General features: G+C 47.3%; 1 protein-coding gene across 1 annotated transcript in view; it reads right to left on the bottom strand.

The window, feature by feature from the left end:
• IPO5 (importin 5) overlaps positions 1 to 17,346 on the bottom strand; it is an 84,628-nt gene that overhangs the window by 44,333 nt on the left and 22,949 nt on the right. The window contains exons 10-13 of the mRNA XM_056555608.1: positions 16,980 to 17,086; positions 7,289 to 7,413; positions 6,953 to 7,042; positions 5,033 to 5,206 (exon numbers count right to left, since the gene is read on the bottom strand). Of these exons, the coding sequence (XP_056411583.1) occupies positions 5,033 to 5,206; positions 6,953 to 7,042; positions 7,289 to 7,413; positions 16,980 to 17,086 (496 nt within the window). The remainder of the gene's footprint in view (positions 1 to 5,032; positions 5,207 to 6,952; positions 7,043 to 7,288; positions 7,414 to 16,979; positions 17,087 to 17,346) is intronic.

Below are 17,346 nucleotides of genomic sequence, written 5' to 3'. Positions count from 1 at the left end.
AGAGAGGAACGCTTTGGCTGTGGCGGAAAGTGCAGAGGTCCACGCCTGGAGCGCCCCATAGGTTGCAGATCACTGCAAACACCTCCGGATGTAGGGACCACTCGCCTTGGACGGCTGAGGACCGGCTGAGGACCGGCTGAGAAAGACCACATCCCAGAGACACCCGGAATGAAGATGACTGAGATTGCCGGAAAACTGAGTTCCGCCCAGAAGGGAATTTCCCAAGAAGCAAGCAAAGAAAGAATTGCCCTATTCCCCAACATGTTGAAAGGGAAAAGGGCTTCTCGTGGGACCAAGGCCCCAGACCGATCGGTCCTTGAAAACCCCTCCCCAGCCCGACAGACTGGCAGGGAGGGGCAGGAAGGAACGCCCCCGAAAAAGCAGGGGGGGGGAACGAAGCCACCATAAAAGGGACCGACAAGACTGTCGAGAGAGAACGACCTTGTGGTCGAGAGACAATGGAGACCTGTCCCACCGGAAGAGAATCACCAGTTGAAGAGGTCAGTGATGAAACTGGGCAAATGGCACGGCCGCCACTAACCGACCCAGGACATCCATGCGAATGGAAACTGGAGCAGGGTGCCGAAGTCAGACTCTTGATAAGATAGTCAGCCGATTGGTCAGAGGAGTCAAAAGCGGGCAGAGGCCGCATCGAACTGGAGCCCCAGGAGAGCGGTTGGACTTGTCCCGATTGACCATCCAACCGAAGTGAGACATGGTCTGGAGGTTGAGACTAAGACTCTCCAGGATCTGGGCCCTGGCTGGAGCCCTGATCAGGAGGTCGTCCAAGTAAGGAATCACGGAAACAACTGTTGTCCGTAAAAGGGCTATCACAGGCGCCAGGACTTTGGTAAAGGTTCGCGGAGAAGTGGTCAGACCGAAATGGAGAGCCACAATAGAAAATGACCGTCCGGAACTGCAAAGCGGAGGTACCGTTGATGACCGGGAAACATTAGATGTGGAGGCAGACATCATTGATGTCCATCGAGGAACGAAAATTCCCCCATGAACCAGGGACCCCAGCACCAAACGGCCGCTGCCAAAAGTGAAAGTAAGACTGGCGCAATGTGCGCTCGCAGAGAATAAAAAGCTACGGCGCGGCTGCCGAAGGGAGCCGCATTAATAACAGTGTCCCACACACAAGTGTGCAATAAACTGTGCCCCACACATAAGTAGCCAGTGCACATAAGTGGCCAGTCAGATACTGTGCCCCACACCTTTCACTGCTCACCCCAGTAAAAGAATAACCCCTGTCCAGCCAACCCCTCAGTAAAAGTGGGCCAAAAACTGAGGGTTTCCAGAGGTTGCAAATCCGCACCTGAGGAAAAAAGGGGGGAAAATACTCACCTCAGTAAGAAGAACTTACCTCATGAAGTCTTCCTATGAAGTCTTCAGCCAGCTTTTGTCACCTGCATCATGCCGGGCTACCATATGCGAGCGAGGCGAGCAGGAAGGTAGGGGGACCCGGACGCATGAGGTACAAGCCCAGGCGCTGACCATTGGTGAGAGGGGGTTAACAGTACATCCAAGATGCTTGCCCCCTCAATTGCAATGGGGAAACAGAGAACCGCAGTTCCTGAGTCCCCACCTGAAAACAGGAAAGAAAACGGAATAAAAAAAACTAACATCCCTTAATCTAGGAAAATAATAAGACCTGGTCTGGAGAGAACTCCAGACCAGTGTCCATCTCCTTAGACACTAAGCTAAAACTGATTACCTCTGGTGCCTGTGGGCGGGTATACCCTGCTCAGGGGAGCCGACTTTTCTTGTTGCCATAGTGTCAAGCCTTCTAGAGACAGCAGCATATACCCATGGTCTGTGTCTCCTAATGGAGACGATCGAGAAATACTGTGCGTGCAAGGAAAAGTAGATACGTTTGGGGAAACTAAAACTGCACTCAGCAGTCACTGCTTTGTGTCTACACGACAGGACCAGGAAGCAGAGCCAATAGGGAAGGCAAGTAAAGCTTTTACTTATTTTTTTAAACTGTCTTTATTACAAAGCATGTGCAGAAGAAAAATACAACCATCAGGCACACAAATTGGTAGTACAGTCCTGACCGGCACGTCAGGTGGCATCATAAAGTGCAAAATATAAGGAAGGCACATACTGTGTAAAACAAACCAAGGGGAAAAGAGAACAAAAAAAAAAAAAACGGAAGGGAACCACACTGAAACCAACCATGTTAAGTGGGAACTGTGGACACACAAAACACCAGAGACTTAACAAGGACAACGGACAAGACGAACCAACATAGAAGTGCAACCGCCGAGAAGAAGAAAAAAAAAAAAGGGGGGGGGGGGGAGGGGGAGAAAAGAAGGGATGGGAGAGGGGAATAAAGCTTTTATTTTTAATCTTTAGATCAGTTCATCTATGGTTATTTAAAAAATTTGGATGTATTGAGGGGACAGTGTAATTTTATTTGGTTAGTCTATATGGTGCTCCCCAAATGACATGTACATAAGGAGATTTTTTTTTGTACTCACCGTAAAATCTCTCGGAGCCTTCATTGGGGACACCTATACTGATTGGTATATGCTCTTGCCACTAGGAGCCGCTGACACTAGGAAAATAAAGTTGGCTCCTGCTGGCAGGATATACCCACCCACTAGAAGTGAAGTAATCAGTTTTGTCACAAAGCAGTAGGAGAAGCCAACAAAGAAATATGTCCGAAGGACCCTAGAAAAGAATCCCGGATAAAAAAAAAAAAAACAACCGGAAAAGATTATCCAGACCAAAAAATATGAAGAATTGGGTGGGTGCGGTGTCCCCCAATGAAGGCTACAAGAAAGATTTTAGTGAGAAAAAAAAAAATTCTCGGTCACTCTTCAATGGAGGACACCTATACTGATGGGATGTACAAATGCAGTCCCTGGGGTGGGAAAGAACAACCACCAGAGGAAGGGAATAAGTCCAGAGACTGACTCTATAAGGCTCACGGACAAGACCCTGGGCCAAAAGGCAACCGAGGCCTGGAACTGCGGGTCCATAGGACACACCAGGTCACTTCTTCGGACACCGCACACTAGCAGTGGGGTACCGGAACTCCAGCCACAGAGACATCAAGCATGTGATAAGTGACAGGCGGCGGAGGAACCACGCAGACCACCTTCTGGCTTACTGGTATGGGTCCATACTATACAATAGGTCACTCATTCAGACACCTTGCACTAGCAGTGGGGTACCAGAACTCAAGCCGAAGATACATCAGCTGTGTGATGAGTGACAGGCGGTGGAGGAAACCATGCAGACCCCTGTCTGGCTTACTGGTATGGGTCCATAGTATACAATGGGTCACTCCTTCAGACACTGAACACTAGTAGTGGGGTACCAGAATGCGAGCAGCGAATGTGGCCGCTATGAGATTTGTGACCTGTGGAGGAGGGAATCAGAAAACCACTGCTCCGGATGCCCAGTACCCTCCCGGGAATTAAAGCCGCATGGCGGACACCCTAGGCACAGGGGCGTGGTAACAGGCAGTAGGGGAGAACAGATCCATGGAGCATACATCCATGGAAACAACCCGCCACAGTGGGTCGCATAAGTTCTGCTTGTGGACAAGGGCTCAATTAGATAGGTCATTTTCGCTTTCCTCCTCCTAAGCTCCATTCATGAGATGCGCAGAAAGGTGCCGATCCTTCCCTGTTGGGCACTCAGAAGGCAGCGCTGACAGCAGGGAGTGTTATTGTTGACAGGTACACTTATCCTTGCTATATTACTTTTGTTTTAGGATTATCCTTGCTATATGACTTGTTTTAGGATCATCTTATGTTACAGGATTATTTTCTGTTGCAGGATTTTTTAGGATCATATGTATGTCTATTCAGTCACATTCTAATGAATATGATAGGGGTGAACCGCTATACTATATAGTTTTAATTGTTACTTTTAATTTGAATTATTCTCTGAAGCCAGCCGACACACCGCAAGGGCCCTGCGGAGGCAGACTTCTAGAGATACTTTTATTATATGTACTTTTGGCTATTGTGTAATAAATGACACATTTAATTAGTAACTAGCATTGCAAGAATTAATTTACCAAATATCCATTACACACTCACGATTTTGAGTGAAACACTGAGGACTGATCCTTTTACATTGTTTCTATTTTTGTCTATCCTTTGAGTGAAGGTAATCAGGTAACCTCGTGCCTTTTAGTGTGAGCTCCATGTCTCTTGTTTGTCTGACAGGTACACTTTAACTAGGAAACAAGAAAATAAAAGAACAAGTCTGGGAGAGCTCCCAGACATGTGTCTTGCCTCCTACTGACACTAGCTAAAACTGATTACCTCATTTCCAGTGGGCGGGTATATCTGGCAGGGAGGAGCAGACTTTTTACTAGTGTCCGCGCCTCCTAGTTGCAAGAGCATATACCCCATCAGTATAGGTATGCCCAATGAAGAGCGATCGAGAAATATCTTTATACAAATTGATGATCATGAACAATATATTCACTACATTCGAAAAAGGCTGTAAAAATGATGTATTATGACAGCTGACTTCACATCACCTAATATACTGAGTAAGGCTGGGTCCACACTATGTTTTGTCCCATACGGGAGCGCATACGGCAGGAGGGAGCTAAAACCTCGCGCTCCCGTATGTGACCGTATGCGCTCCCGTATGCCATTCACTTCAATGAGCCGACCGGAGTGAAACGTTCGGTCCGGTCGGCTCATTTTTGCGCCGTATGCGCTTTTACAACCGGACCTAAAACCGTGGTTGACCACGGTTTTAGGTCCGGTTGTAAAAGCGCATACGGCGCAAAAATGAGCCGACCGGACCGAACGTTTCACTCCGGTCGGCTCATTGAAGTGAATGGCATACGGGAGCGCATACGGTTACATACGGGAGTGCGAGCTTTTAGCTCCCCCCTGCCGTATGCGCTCCCGTATGGGACAAAACGTAGTGTGGACCCAGCCTAACAGACTAAATGACTGGCCAACAAGTCTACAATCTTTAGCATGTGAACACCTTTCATTTGCACCCCAGTTAATATTTCCTGAAACAGGGGAAGAGAAAAAATACATACCTCCTGTAGTTTGACCACCATAATTGAATGCAAATGTTTAACCAAATTATCCAGATAAGGAACAAGGAGTGACTTTGGGCAATCTTCAGTGAAATTAATAAGAGCAGCAGCAGCGTGGGCCTGGACTCTGGGGTTGGCTTGGTCTTCCATAGTTTGAAGCAAGCTTGCAATCACCTAGAAGATAGAAGTTTGGTAGCTCTAGTGGCTCATTTATACACAATTTACTATTTTATGCCAATGGATAAAATGGCACCGTTGAATTCTGGGCACGGAGACCCTTACCATTAACAAAATAATCAAGTTCTGTACCTATTAACCCCTTAAGGACTCAGGGTTTTTCAGTTTTTGCACTTTCGTTTTTTCCTCCTTACCTTTTAAAAATCATAACCCGTTCAATTTTCCACCTAAAAATCCATATTATGGCTTATTTTTTGTGTCGCCAATTCTACTTTGCAGTGACATTAGTCATTTTACCCAAAAATTCATGGCGAAACGGAAAAAAAATCATTGTGCAACAAAATCGCAGAAAAAACGCAATTTTGTAACTTTTGGGGGCTTCCGTTTCTACGCAGTGCATATTTCGGTAAAAATGACACCTTATCTTTATTCTGTAGGTCCATACGGTTAAAACGATACCCTACTTATATAGGTTTGATTTTGTCGTACTTCTGGAAAAAAAATCATAACTACATGCAGGAAAATTTATACGTTTAAAAATGTCATTTTCTGACCCCTATAACTTTTTTATTTTTCCATGTACGGGGTGGTATGAGGACTCATTTTTTGCGCCGTCATCTGAAGTATTTATCGGTATGATTTTAGTTTTGATCTGACCTTTTGATCACTTTTTATTCATTTTTTAATGGTATAAAAAGTGACCAAAAAGACGCTTTTTTGGACTTTGGAATTTTTTTGCGCGTACGCCATTGACCGTGCGGTTTAATTAATTATATATTTTTATAGTTCGGACATTCATGCACGCGGCGATACCACATATGTTTATTTTTTTTTACACTTTTTATGGGAAAAGGGGGGTGATTCAAACTTTTATTAGGGAAGGGGTTAAATGACCTTTAACAACACTTTTTTTTGCAGTGTTATAGGTCCCATAGGGACCTATAACACTGCACACACTGATCTCTTGCACAGATCACTGGCGTGTATTAACACGCCTGTGATCAGTGTTATCGGCGCTTGACTGCTCCAGCTTTGATCTCAGGCACGGAGCAGTCATTCGCCGATCGGACACCGAGGAGGCAGGTTAGGGCCCTCCCGGTGTCCTGTAAGCTGTTCGTGACGCCGCGATTTCACCGCGGCGGTCCCGAACAGCCCGACTGAGCAACCGGGTCACTTTCACTTTAGAAGCGGCGGTCAGCTTTTGACCGCCGCTTCTAAAGGGTTAATACTGCACATTGCCACGATCGGCGATGTGTGGTATTAGCCGCGGGTCCCGGCCGTTGATGAGTGCCGGGACCGACGCGATATGATGCGGGATCGCGGCGCGATCCCGCTTCATATCGCGGGAGCTGGCGCAGGACGTAAATATACGTCCTGCGTCGTTAAGGGGTTAAAAGGGTCTACAAATTGATAGCAAACAAAGATAGGAGGGCGGCACTGGATATTCGCCGTGCACGTGGATAATAGCAAATCCAGTCGTAGAAAAACTCCCGCCACCGGCTTCTTTTTTCAAATGCTTTATTGTGCATATAACTCATGAGTTATATGCACAATAAAGCATTTGAAAAAAGGAGTCGGTGCCGGGAGTTTTTCTACAAATTGATAGCATACTTTCATAAGAAATATCTGTGGGGGTCCAACTCCTAGTAGCCCAGCCAATTAGCCGTTTGAAGGCGCTGCAGTGCTTGTGCAAGAGAGCACTGAAGACTCTTCAATGTTTTACAAGTACGCATGCCAGTTTACCTTTTCATGAAATTTCTTCTGGAAAGCAGGTGCAAAGTCAGTGGCCATCTGTCCAATAGCATTGCACGCAGCATAACGCACTCTGGGATGCTAAAATAAAAGAGAAAAAATAAGCGTTTAACAAAAATCTCAAAACAAAATGCAATGTTCAACCCCTTCCTCAGCACCCGATCGGTGCTGGCTCTATCTGGGAGTTGACATCTGCCATCTGCAGCCAGCAGAGACTTTTCATAGCAGAATTGGTAAGAGTTAAAATGTTGTAACCTAATAAAACCTTGACACTGGAAAAAAAAATTTTTTTAAAAGGAAATATTTTTTGCAAAAATCTTATTTTACCGGGTCTTGAAGAAAGAGCAAAACAAAGTTGACCATCTCATTAAGGATGCCCTCCATCTGCTGATGACAACCTTCTCCAATGGCTGATAATGCCATAAGACCAGCATGTCTGTACTTCCAGTCAGCTGCAGAAAAAGTGAATATAAATTTATTTAAAAATAGTTCACTAAACATTTTCATCAAAAGATAAGGGATTGCTCTGGATACCATGATAAGCAGTCCAGTCTTTGCTAACCATAGCATGGTGTGGTCTTTTAGTGTTAAACATCTATTGTTAATTTATTTTTTCTTTGAACAATAACTATGATTGAAGTTACATAGTGTCAGCCACACACAGTTTGGTAAGAAGAAACGTGCCCAGGAATGCTGTGTGTATTTTAAAACTAGAGTATGTAATTCCACAACCTACAGTACTCTTTCTACCTTCGCTTTTAACCCTCAAGGACACAGCTCATTTTGGCCTTAAAGGGGTTATCCAGGAAAAAACATTTTTATATATCAATTGGCTCCAGAAAGTTAAACAGATTTGTAAATTACTTCTATTAAAAAAATCTTAATCCTTTCAATACTTATGAGCTGCTGAAGACGAGTTGTTCTTTTCTGTCTAAGTCCTCTCTGATGACATCACCTGTCTCGGGAAATGTCCAGAGTAGAAGCAAATCCCCATAGCAAACCTCTTCTACTCTGTGCAATTCCCGAGACAGAGATGTCAGCAGAGAGCACTGTTACCAGACAGAAAACGACAATTGTACTTTGTAAACACACCTTTCATTTCACTATAAAACTGAAAAGGAAAGCAATTTTGCAACTAACGTTGTGCACTTTAAGACTAACGTGTTGTCTTTATTTTGGTTGTTAAAGGAAATATGTCATCAGTATCATCCGCACTAACCTGTCATAAAGGCTTGTACTGCTTGTGATACGGATCAAAATGCTACTTATGTCCAGAATGGCCCAGCCGTTGCCCCGTTATCGCCATTTTCCTTTTTATGTAAATGAGGTCCCTCAGGCATGGGCGGAGTTCTGCCAGGCGGGCACTCTGCACGGCTCATCAATATGCATGGCCTCCCTCCCTGCTCTCGTGGCAGGTTTTTGCCACGCTGTTTCCGGGTGTACTCTGAAGTGGTGCATGCGCCGTGGTGAAAATCTGCCATGAGAGCAGGGAGGGAGGCCATGCATATTGATGAGCCGCCATGCAGAAGATCACGTGGGGTGCCCAGAGCTCCGGTCCTTACTCCGTCCGTGCCCGAGGGACCTCATTTACATAAAGAGAGTGATAACGGCGCAACAACTGAGACTTTCAGGACATTAGTTTCATTTTTATCAGTATCACCCACACTATAAGCCTGTATGACAGGTTAGTGTGGGTGATACTGATGACAGATTTCCTTTAATACCATTAAAACAATACCTTTTTTTTCATACCATTGTATTGTAAAAAAAAAAAGTTATTGCTTTTTATCGGTTACACTTGCATGTGTGACTTATCTTAATATTTTACAGTTTGTATTGGGAGGGGATTATTTGTATTCTAAAAACGTTTATTGCCCATTTTATATCACACGATTGATTGCGGGATCTAAAGGGTTAATACTGGACAATGTCATTTTTGGGGGTTTCGTCGTACATTTTACGCTAAAAATAAAACGTCATTGCAACGGTCCGAATCATCAACTTTTCCCCATTAAAAAAAAAAAAAAAAAAAAATTATAATATAATATATATATATATATATATATATATATATATATATATATATATATATATATGTGTGTGTGTAAATAAACAAACGTGGTATCGCCAGGTGCGGAAATGTTCGAACTATAAAAATTTATAATTAATTAAATTGCACGGTCAATGGTGTTCGCGCAAAAAAATTCCAATGTCCAAAACAGCGTATTTTTGTTCACTTTTTGATCTTTTTAATCATTTATTTTTTATGGTATAGAAAGTAATCAAAACAAAAATGGTACTGATAAAAACTTCAAAATCACGGCGCAAAAAAGTTAGCCCTCATACCGCCCCGTACGCGGATAAATAAAAGTTATTGGGGTCAGAAAATGACAATTTTAAACCTATGTACCGTATATACTCTAGTATAAGCAGAGTTTTTCAGCACGATTTTTCGTGCTCATAAACTCGGCTTATACTCGAGTGAACTCTCCGCCTGTCAATCCCTTCCTCAGTGGTCTTCAACCTGCGGATCTCCAGATGTTGCAAAACTCCAACTCCCTCGGCGGGACGTTGGTGAGCTGGTCCGGGCCATCTATGCTGCAGGCACCGTCCGGTGGGGATGGTTAGTCGTTGCGGGCTGTCCATTTTCACCAGGGGGGCCTCTTCTCCGCGCTTTGGCCCCGGAGTAGTGACGTTGCCTTGACGACGACGCACAGGGAAGTTCATGCGCAACGTCCCTGTGCGTCGTCAAGGCAAAGTCACTACTCCGGGGCCGAAGCGCGGAGAAGAGGCCCCCTGGTGAAAATGGACAGCCCGCAAAGACTAACCATCCCCACCGGACGGTGCCTGCAGCATAGATGGCCCGAACCAGCTCACTCTAACGTCCGCCGAGGGGAGGAGAGGACAAAACAAAAGGGGCGGCTGGATGATGACGAAGGCCGCAGTGGTCTTCAACCTGCGGACCTCCAGAGGTTTCATAACTACAACTCCCAGCATGTCTGGACAGCCAATAGCTGTCCGGGCATGCTGGGAGTTGTAGTTTTGAAACATCTGGAGGTCCACAGGTTGAAGACCACTGATTAAGGGATTGACGGGGGGATGATGGGGGGGGGGGGGGGATGATGACGGGGACTGGATGATGACGAAGGCCGCAGTGGTCTTCAACCTGCGGACCTCCCGATGGAGGTCCGCACCTGGAGTTCCGCAGGTTGAAGACCACTAAAGAAGGGATTGACGGGGTGATTACATGGGGGGGGGGGGGATGATTTATTTCCCACCCTAGGCTTATAGTCGAGTCAATTCCTGGGTTTTTGGGCTGAAATTAGGGGCCTCTGCTTATATTCGGGTCGGCTTATACTCGAGTATATATGGTAGCTAGGATTTTTTCATAAGTAATACAAAATCAAACCTATATAAGTAGGGTATCATTTTAATCGTATGGACCTACAGAATAAAGAGAATTTGTCATTTTTACCGAAAAGTTTACTGTGTAGAAACAGAAGCACCTAAAAGTTACCAAAGATTTTATTTTGTACTCACTGTAAAATCTCTCTTGTAGCCTTCATTGGGGGACACCTATACTGATGGGTATATGCTCTTGCCACGACGCGGCGCTGACACTAGGGAAAAAAAAGTAGGCTCCTCCCTGGCTGGATATACCCGCGCACTGGAAGTGAGGTAATCAGTTTTGTCACAACGCAGTAGGAGAAGCCAACAAAGAAATATGCCCGAAGGACCCTAGAAAGGAATCCAGGATAGAAAAAAAAAAAAAAAATACACCACAATAACCGGAAAACAATATCCAGACAAAATGAAGAAGTGGGTGCGGTGTCCCCCAATCAAGACTACGAGAAATATTTTAATGGGAGTACAAAAAAAATAAAAAATCTCGGTCACTCTTCATTGGGGGACACCTATACTGATGGGATGTACCAAAGCAGTCCCCTAGGGTGTGAAGAACAACTAACAGCGAATGGGGAATCCGTCCCGAGACCGAACCCATTACCCCGTAAAGGCCTGCTTACGAGAACCCAGGCCAGATATAGCCGAAGCACAGAAACGGAGCTCTTGGAAGATCCCCCGTCCATGGAGATTGACTAGGACACCAAAGAGAGTGACCATCTGTGGCAGAGACTCTAAACCCCCGGTCACTATAGGGAGACAAGAAAGAGTTGACTAGGAAGCTAGATGGGCCAGAACCATGGAGGTAGGAAATCAACTCCAAGGAACCCGGCTGAAAAAAATAAATGGAAAAGAGCACAAAGAGAACCCTATCCAGAGTCAACCAATTCAAGAGAACATGGCAGAAAAACATCAGGGACAGCAGCGTACGCCTGAGCAGAAGGCGAGCACAGAAGACAGACCAGAAAACCAATGGAAAAAGAAGGAAACCGGTTGGTGCAGAAGATCGGTGATCTGAACATCTGCAGACCCAAAACCCCCATCCAGGGGCCCGCAACGAGCCCCCAGGAAGCCAAACAGCCGTAATCTGGACAACCAGAAAACCCTCCATCTCAAGAAAAGATGGTCCCCGAGGAGGAGATGGAAGGTAAGAACAGCTAAAAAAGGAGCGAATGCCCAGAAAAGGGGGGGAACCCGGAACAACCGACATGGGAACTGGAGGTTCCTGAGTGACCTGGAAGACAGACACTGAAGAATAAACGGTCAAGAAAAGAGCGGAAGACCCTGAAAAGGAGCATTCCAGAACATCGGGGTGGCTGAAATGGGAACTGAAGGTTTCAGAATCTCATGGTAGACTTACACCCGAAGGGTAAGTAAACCCAACAACCGCGAAACGCTCCAGGTGCTGAATCCAGAATAAGTGCGGTACAGAAAGACCACCCCATAAATGGATCGCGGAGATGTCTGGGTACCTTAACTATCACTAAGGCCCAAGGAACCAGGAGGGCATACCTAAAATAGAAGGAGAGCGGACCAGAGAGCACTGAAACAACAACAGTCAGGAAGGGAACTGAGAGGGAAACAAAAGGGAACCCGGTGAGACTCCCAGGCTCTGGACAGGAAGGTTACTCCAGAAGACTGGGGTGTCAGTGTAGCGCAACTGACACCATCAAGGGAAGAAGGAACACACCTTACTAGGGAGATTGTGCTGACAAGGGAGGAGAGCAATGGCAGGACCCAAACGACAGTGACTAGACCGGCTGTCGCCGAGCCATACCCGATTGCATAAACCCCTCCAGAGGAATGTGCCAAGGATGCATGAGCAGCAGTAGATAACCAAGAAACAGAAAGCGCCAGGCTGCAATAGTGGGCAAAAAGCACACAGGCATAGACAGCGAAAGGCTCTTTTGAATGCTCCCAGCGAAAAACAAGGGCCCAGACAGAAACCCCAACTATATAGCAGGATGAGAGAGATTGCTTCAACACGGCAGTAGAAAGTACTCAGCAAAAAAGCCCCCCTAGTGGAGGTGAAAACAAGGGGTGGTAGAGATGAAACTCAGGCACTGACCATGCCAAGCCCTCTGATCTCCATAACCCCATGAAAGGGGGATTGACAAAGTGCACCAGGTACTGTAGGAACAACATATGGGCGCCAACTGAGCCAGTCCGGTCATGTGTAAGGCAGCAGAGCAGGCACCTCCCACCCTGCACAGGAATCCAGGAAAATACCTGGAGGCATGAGGGAGTGGGTGACAGGACACTGAACTGATGCCCCGCCAGGCCCCATGCCAGAACAGAGGTGCTCAACCGCCGCAGACCTGTGGAAACAAGACTACAGGAAGGCCAGAAGCACACCCCACCGACAAAGATGGGCTCCACACAGTAGATCCGAAATAAACCAGACATCCAAAAGTCCAGCAGTTTGGAAAACGGGCTCAGCACCCAACACTGTCACAATCATGCCCCTAGTAGACCAACGTGGAACTCTTAGAAAGGGGAAAAGAGTGTGCTTCTGCTGTAGGAGTGAAAGTCCATGGAACTTGCAGGAAACACCCACACCCCATCTCCTAAGGGTGCTACACACCAGGACTGCTGTTGCAGACGCACGAGATGAAGAAAGCACGTGGGGCAAGAAACATGTGGACACAGTCTGCCAACAGGTATACAAGGGGTCCAAAGGGACCCTCCTTTAGGGACCTCACATGGAAAGTGAGGTGCCAGACTGCAGCCGCGGGAGCGACTGGAATGGGGGAGGTGACCTGGTGGATTGGATAACCATGCGGACACAGGCCCGTTATCTGGCATAGGGACCTATGGCCACACTGGGTCCCGCATGAAGAACCACACACTGAAAGTGGGTCAACAGTCTTCAGATGTGAAAATGGTAGACATGAAGAGAGGGACCTGGTAAAGGAGGGAACCCTGCGAACCAGTACATGGTGCATTCTATAGGGCCCATGGAGTAACTCACACGGGGACTCACACGGGACTACGCCTTAGCAGTAGGTTACCGGAACTTCCATCCACGGAGTGGGAAGTGTATGGTAGTTGAACCGACTGAGTAGTAAGGCATGCGGAAAACTGACCGACTGGCATAGGATTCCTGAACGCACAGGATGACTCCATCGGACCCTGCCACAAAGTGGGGAAACGGAGTGCAGCCAAATGGGTAGGAGAACTAGCAGACGAACGACTGGCAGCAATCCTGAGTACCTGCAGGGACCCCCATCCGGATTCCTCACTCCAGCAGTGAGATACGGGAAACCAAGCTATGCCCACGGCAGCCGAGATGGGAGACCGATGGCGGCGGAAACTGTGTAGACCAGAGTCTGGCGAACAAGTACACCTCCAGGTGCTGGCGAAGATAGGAAGACAGATAGGTGATCAATGAGCCCCTCTGTCGCATATGGAAGGAAGGGGAGGACATGGGAGATCGGGTAGGCTGAGGAGCCGTGGATTGTATCCCCTTCACCCCATATAGGGTCCCTAGGACACGCTGGGGCATGACTTCGTAAACCTTGCACCGCAATGGGGTAACGGAACTCCAGTCGCAGGTACATCAGCCACGTGATGTGTGAAAGGCGGTGTAGGAAACCATGCAGACCACTGTCTGGCTAACTAGTATGGGTCCATAGTAGACAATGGGTTACTCCACCGCACACCTTGCACTAGCAGTGGGGTACCGGAACTCCGGCCACAGATACATCAGCCGTGTGATAGACTGTGTAGGAAACCATGCAAGCCACTGTTTGGCTTACTGGTATGGGTCCTTCGTAGACAAGGGGTCACTCCACCTGTAGAGGTGGGATACACGGATAGCCGCAGATGCGGCAGCTGTGAGATGAGCGACGAGCAAGATTACTTTCTGGCATATCGATATAAAGTCCGATCCAGGCCCACCCAGGTACACTGCCACAGTGAGGATCCGGAGCACTAGTTGCGGATGCGGCAGCCTGTAGAGGAGGGGACCATATTGTATGACATGCCAAGAACACCCCTCTTGGTGGCCGGCAGAGCTGACAGAGGAGGAACCTCACGAGTCCTTAGTGTCCGCCAGGAAACAAAAGCCCTTGCACACGGTATGGCATTCAGTTGTAGGGGAGACCAAGCATTGAATATATCCCCCGCAGTTTCCAAGGCATCGTGAGAATCCTGCTGAAAATAGGGGCACCAGAGGCATACGCAACTGATGCAGTGTAATTCGTCTATAGCATATAATATGTATGTATTTATTTTTTTAATCATCATGAACAGGCAGGAGGCACCCTGCGCTGAGCAGCCTGTGCGGTCCCCAAGAGAGAGTGGGGACAGTAAAGGACCAACACATGCGGGCAGCCCCAGGAGCGGTGATGGCTCGGAACAACGTGCTGAGAAGCGCCTGTTAAGCCGCCGCGCAGGTCTGGGGCCAGAGACTAGAACGGGCCAGATAAGAGCTCCTGCCAGGCTGCAGCACAGGAGTTCCGCCGACCCTGCAATGGTGGAGGGGCAGAGCTAGACACCGCCAGAGGCGCAGAGAAGACACTGCCAGAGGTGCAGTGAAGTGCCCGCTGGTCGTAGAGAGGAGAAGTGGAGAGCGTGAACCTTGAGAGGAGAAACTGCCTGACACACCCTGACACACCCATACACACCCAGCCCCCCCCCCCCCCCCCAGATCACGCGCTAGTTCAGGGGGAGAAGAAGGGCATAGCTATGTGCCACCATAGTCCCCAGGACTCCTGCCAGCTGAACACCCCACACCCCAGGAGAACACACCCGCACGGTCCGCAGTGCAGACCCAGGCAAGTGTAGAGGCGGTGGCAGCTCCCAGCTCATGTTAGGAGCTAGGGAGAGACGGCGGGTCTGCAGCAGACCAGTTTGCTTGCAGGTGGCTCCGGTGCTGAGTGGCAGTAAGAGAAGTGCTGGCGTCTCCTGGCAAAAAAAGGGGCTCTGACCCTAATCGCCAGTAACAACCCCAGAAGCAGGGCTACTACTGCTCGGAGTTGGAGGGAGGTAATGGGGCATAATTGAACATACTCCCCTCAGGAGTCGTCAAGCTGCTTATGGCCACGCTGCACCATACCAGGCTATGATAGCAGGGCGAGCAGGTGCAGTGGGGGATCCCGGACCCAGGGTACAACCTCCAAGCACTGGCCACTGCGAGAAGGGGTTAACAGTACATAACTTGATGTCTGTGCCCCTACATCGCATATGGGGGAAAGTGAGTGCCATGCTCCTGAACCCCCACCTGAAAAAGGGAAACAAAAAAAGAAAAACCGAGCTAAACAGACCTTACTAGAAAATAATTTAAAAAAAAGACTAGGTCTGGGGAGCTCCCAGACCTGTGTCTTGCCTCTTACTGACACTAGCTAAACTTGGGTTACTTCACTTCCAGTGGGAGGGTATATCCTGCCATGGAGGACTTTTCCTAGTGCCAGCACCTCCTAGTAAAGAGCGACCGAGAAATGGTGTTTTTTCTCCTTCAATTTTATAGCACAATGGGGTTTTTTTTCATTACAAAGTAGAATTGGTGGCGCAAAAAATAAGCCATCAAATGGATTTCCAGGTGCAAAATTGAAAGGGTTATGATTTAAAAAATGTAAGGAGGAAAAAACTATAGTGCAAAAACTGAAAACGCTCAGTCCTTAAGGGGTTAAAAAGGTCCTCATGGCCAATATACATTGTGTCCTTAAGAAGTTAGCCAGCTATTTAAAACGTATCCCCTATGTACAGCAAAGGTCCTGACCCTAGTGAACCCTCAGCCCCCCCCCCCTCAACTTCTGAGATCTACTCATCTTGGCAATGACTGCCCGCTCAGCCAATCACCAACTGAGGCTGGGTTCACATCAAGTTTTCAACCAGCCATATGGGACCGCATAGGGCTGGAGGGGGGGAGCTAAAACCAGGTGCTCCCGTATCCCGCCCGTATGTAATTCATTTCAGTGAGCAGTCAGTGAAACACTGACTCCGGTCGGCTCTTTTTTACCCCGTATGCGGTTTTCCCACCGGACCTAAAACAGTGGTCGACCATGGTTTTAGGTCGGGTGGAAAAACGCATATAGGGGTAAAAATGAGCCGGAGTAAGCATTTCACTCCGGTCGGCTCACTGAATTGAGTTACATACAGGCGGCATACGGTAGCGCCCGGCTTTGGCTCCCCCCAGCCGTATGCGGTCCCGTATGGCTGAAAATGTGATGTGAACCCAGCCTGAAACAGGACACCATTGCGGCCGGTGATTGGCTGAGTGGGCAGTCACTGCTGAGATGAGTACATCTCAGAAGGTGGGGACCATATAAGTCCAGCAGGGAGAGTTGGGCCCCGTTCTAAAGATAAGTGATACATTGTTACTAGCTTGGAATTACCCCTTTGAAAGAAATTAGGCCTTTTTTTTATTCCTGGACAACCCCTTTAAAGACCACTCCCTCCACTTTTGTCTCTGTGTTGTATTACAACTTGGCTCAATTTACTTCAATAAAACTGAGCTGAAGAACCACACCCAACCTGGAGACAGACAGGGAGAGGTCTGAACGAAATCATCTGTTTTTCAATTGCTGGATAACCTTTTTAATGTAATGAATAGGAACTTCTAATAATGAAACCTTATTCTGTTAAACTGATATAATCTTTGATAAACACTCACGGTTTTGTAGCATCTGCATGATGTGCTCCTTAATCATGGGGAGAACAATTTTTCCACCTAAGCCACAGGCCATTCTGTCCAAGGCACTTTCCCCAGCTACAGCATTGCTGGATTAAAGACGACAATTGTTTTAGGAGTTTAACTTTTTAGCCATTTACTTAAAATGTATTATGAAAGGCTATGCCACATTTTGTCAAATTCCTCCTTTTAGTGAAAACAAATGTGTTACTAGGTACCAAGTTCACTCCGAACAAATTTACCTCACAGTTTTTACACAGGTGTGTTTGAAATGGGAGAAACACACACAAAACAAAGGAGAGAGAAGTGTTTTATATACTATGTATTTGTGGTGATCAGTAAAAATTAC

This window comes from Hyla sarda, chromosome 2 (assembly GCF_029499605.1).
Source record: "Hyla sarda isolate aHylSar1 chromosome 2, aHylSar1.hap1, whole genome shotgun sequence".
NCBI classification, from domain to species: domain Eukaryota; kingdom Metazoa; phylum Chordata; class Amphibia; order Anura; family Hylidae; genus Hyla; species Hyla sarda.
Note: the sequence above shows the minus strand (reverse complement) of the source record. Positions and strands in the feature narration are given on the sequence as shown.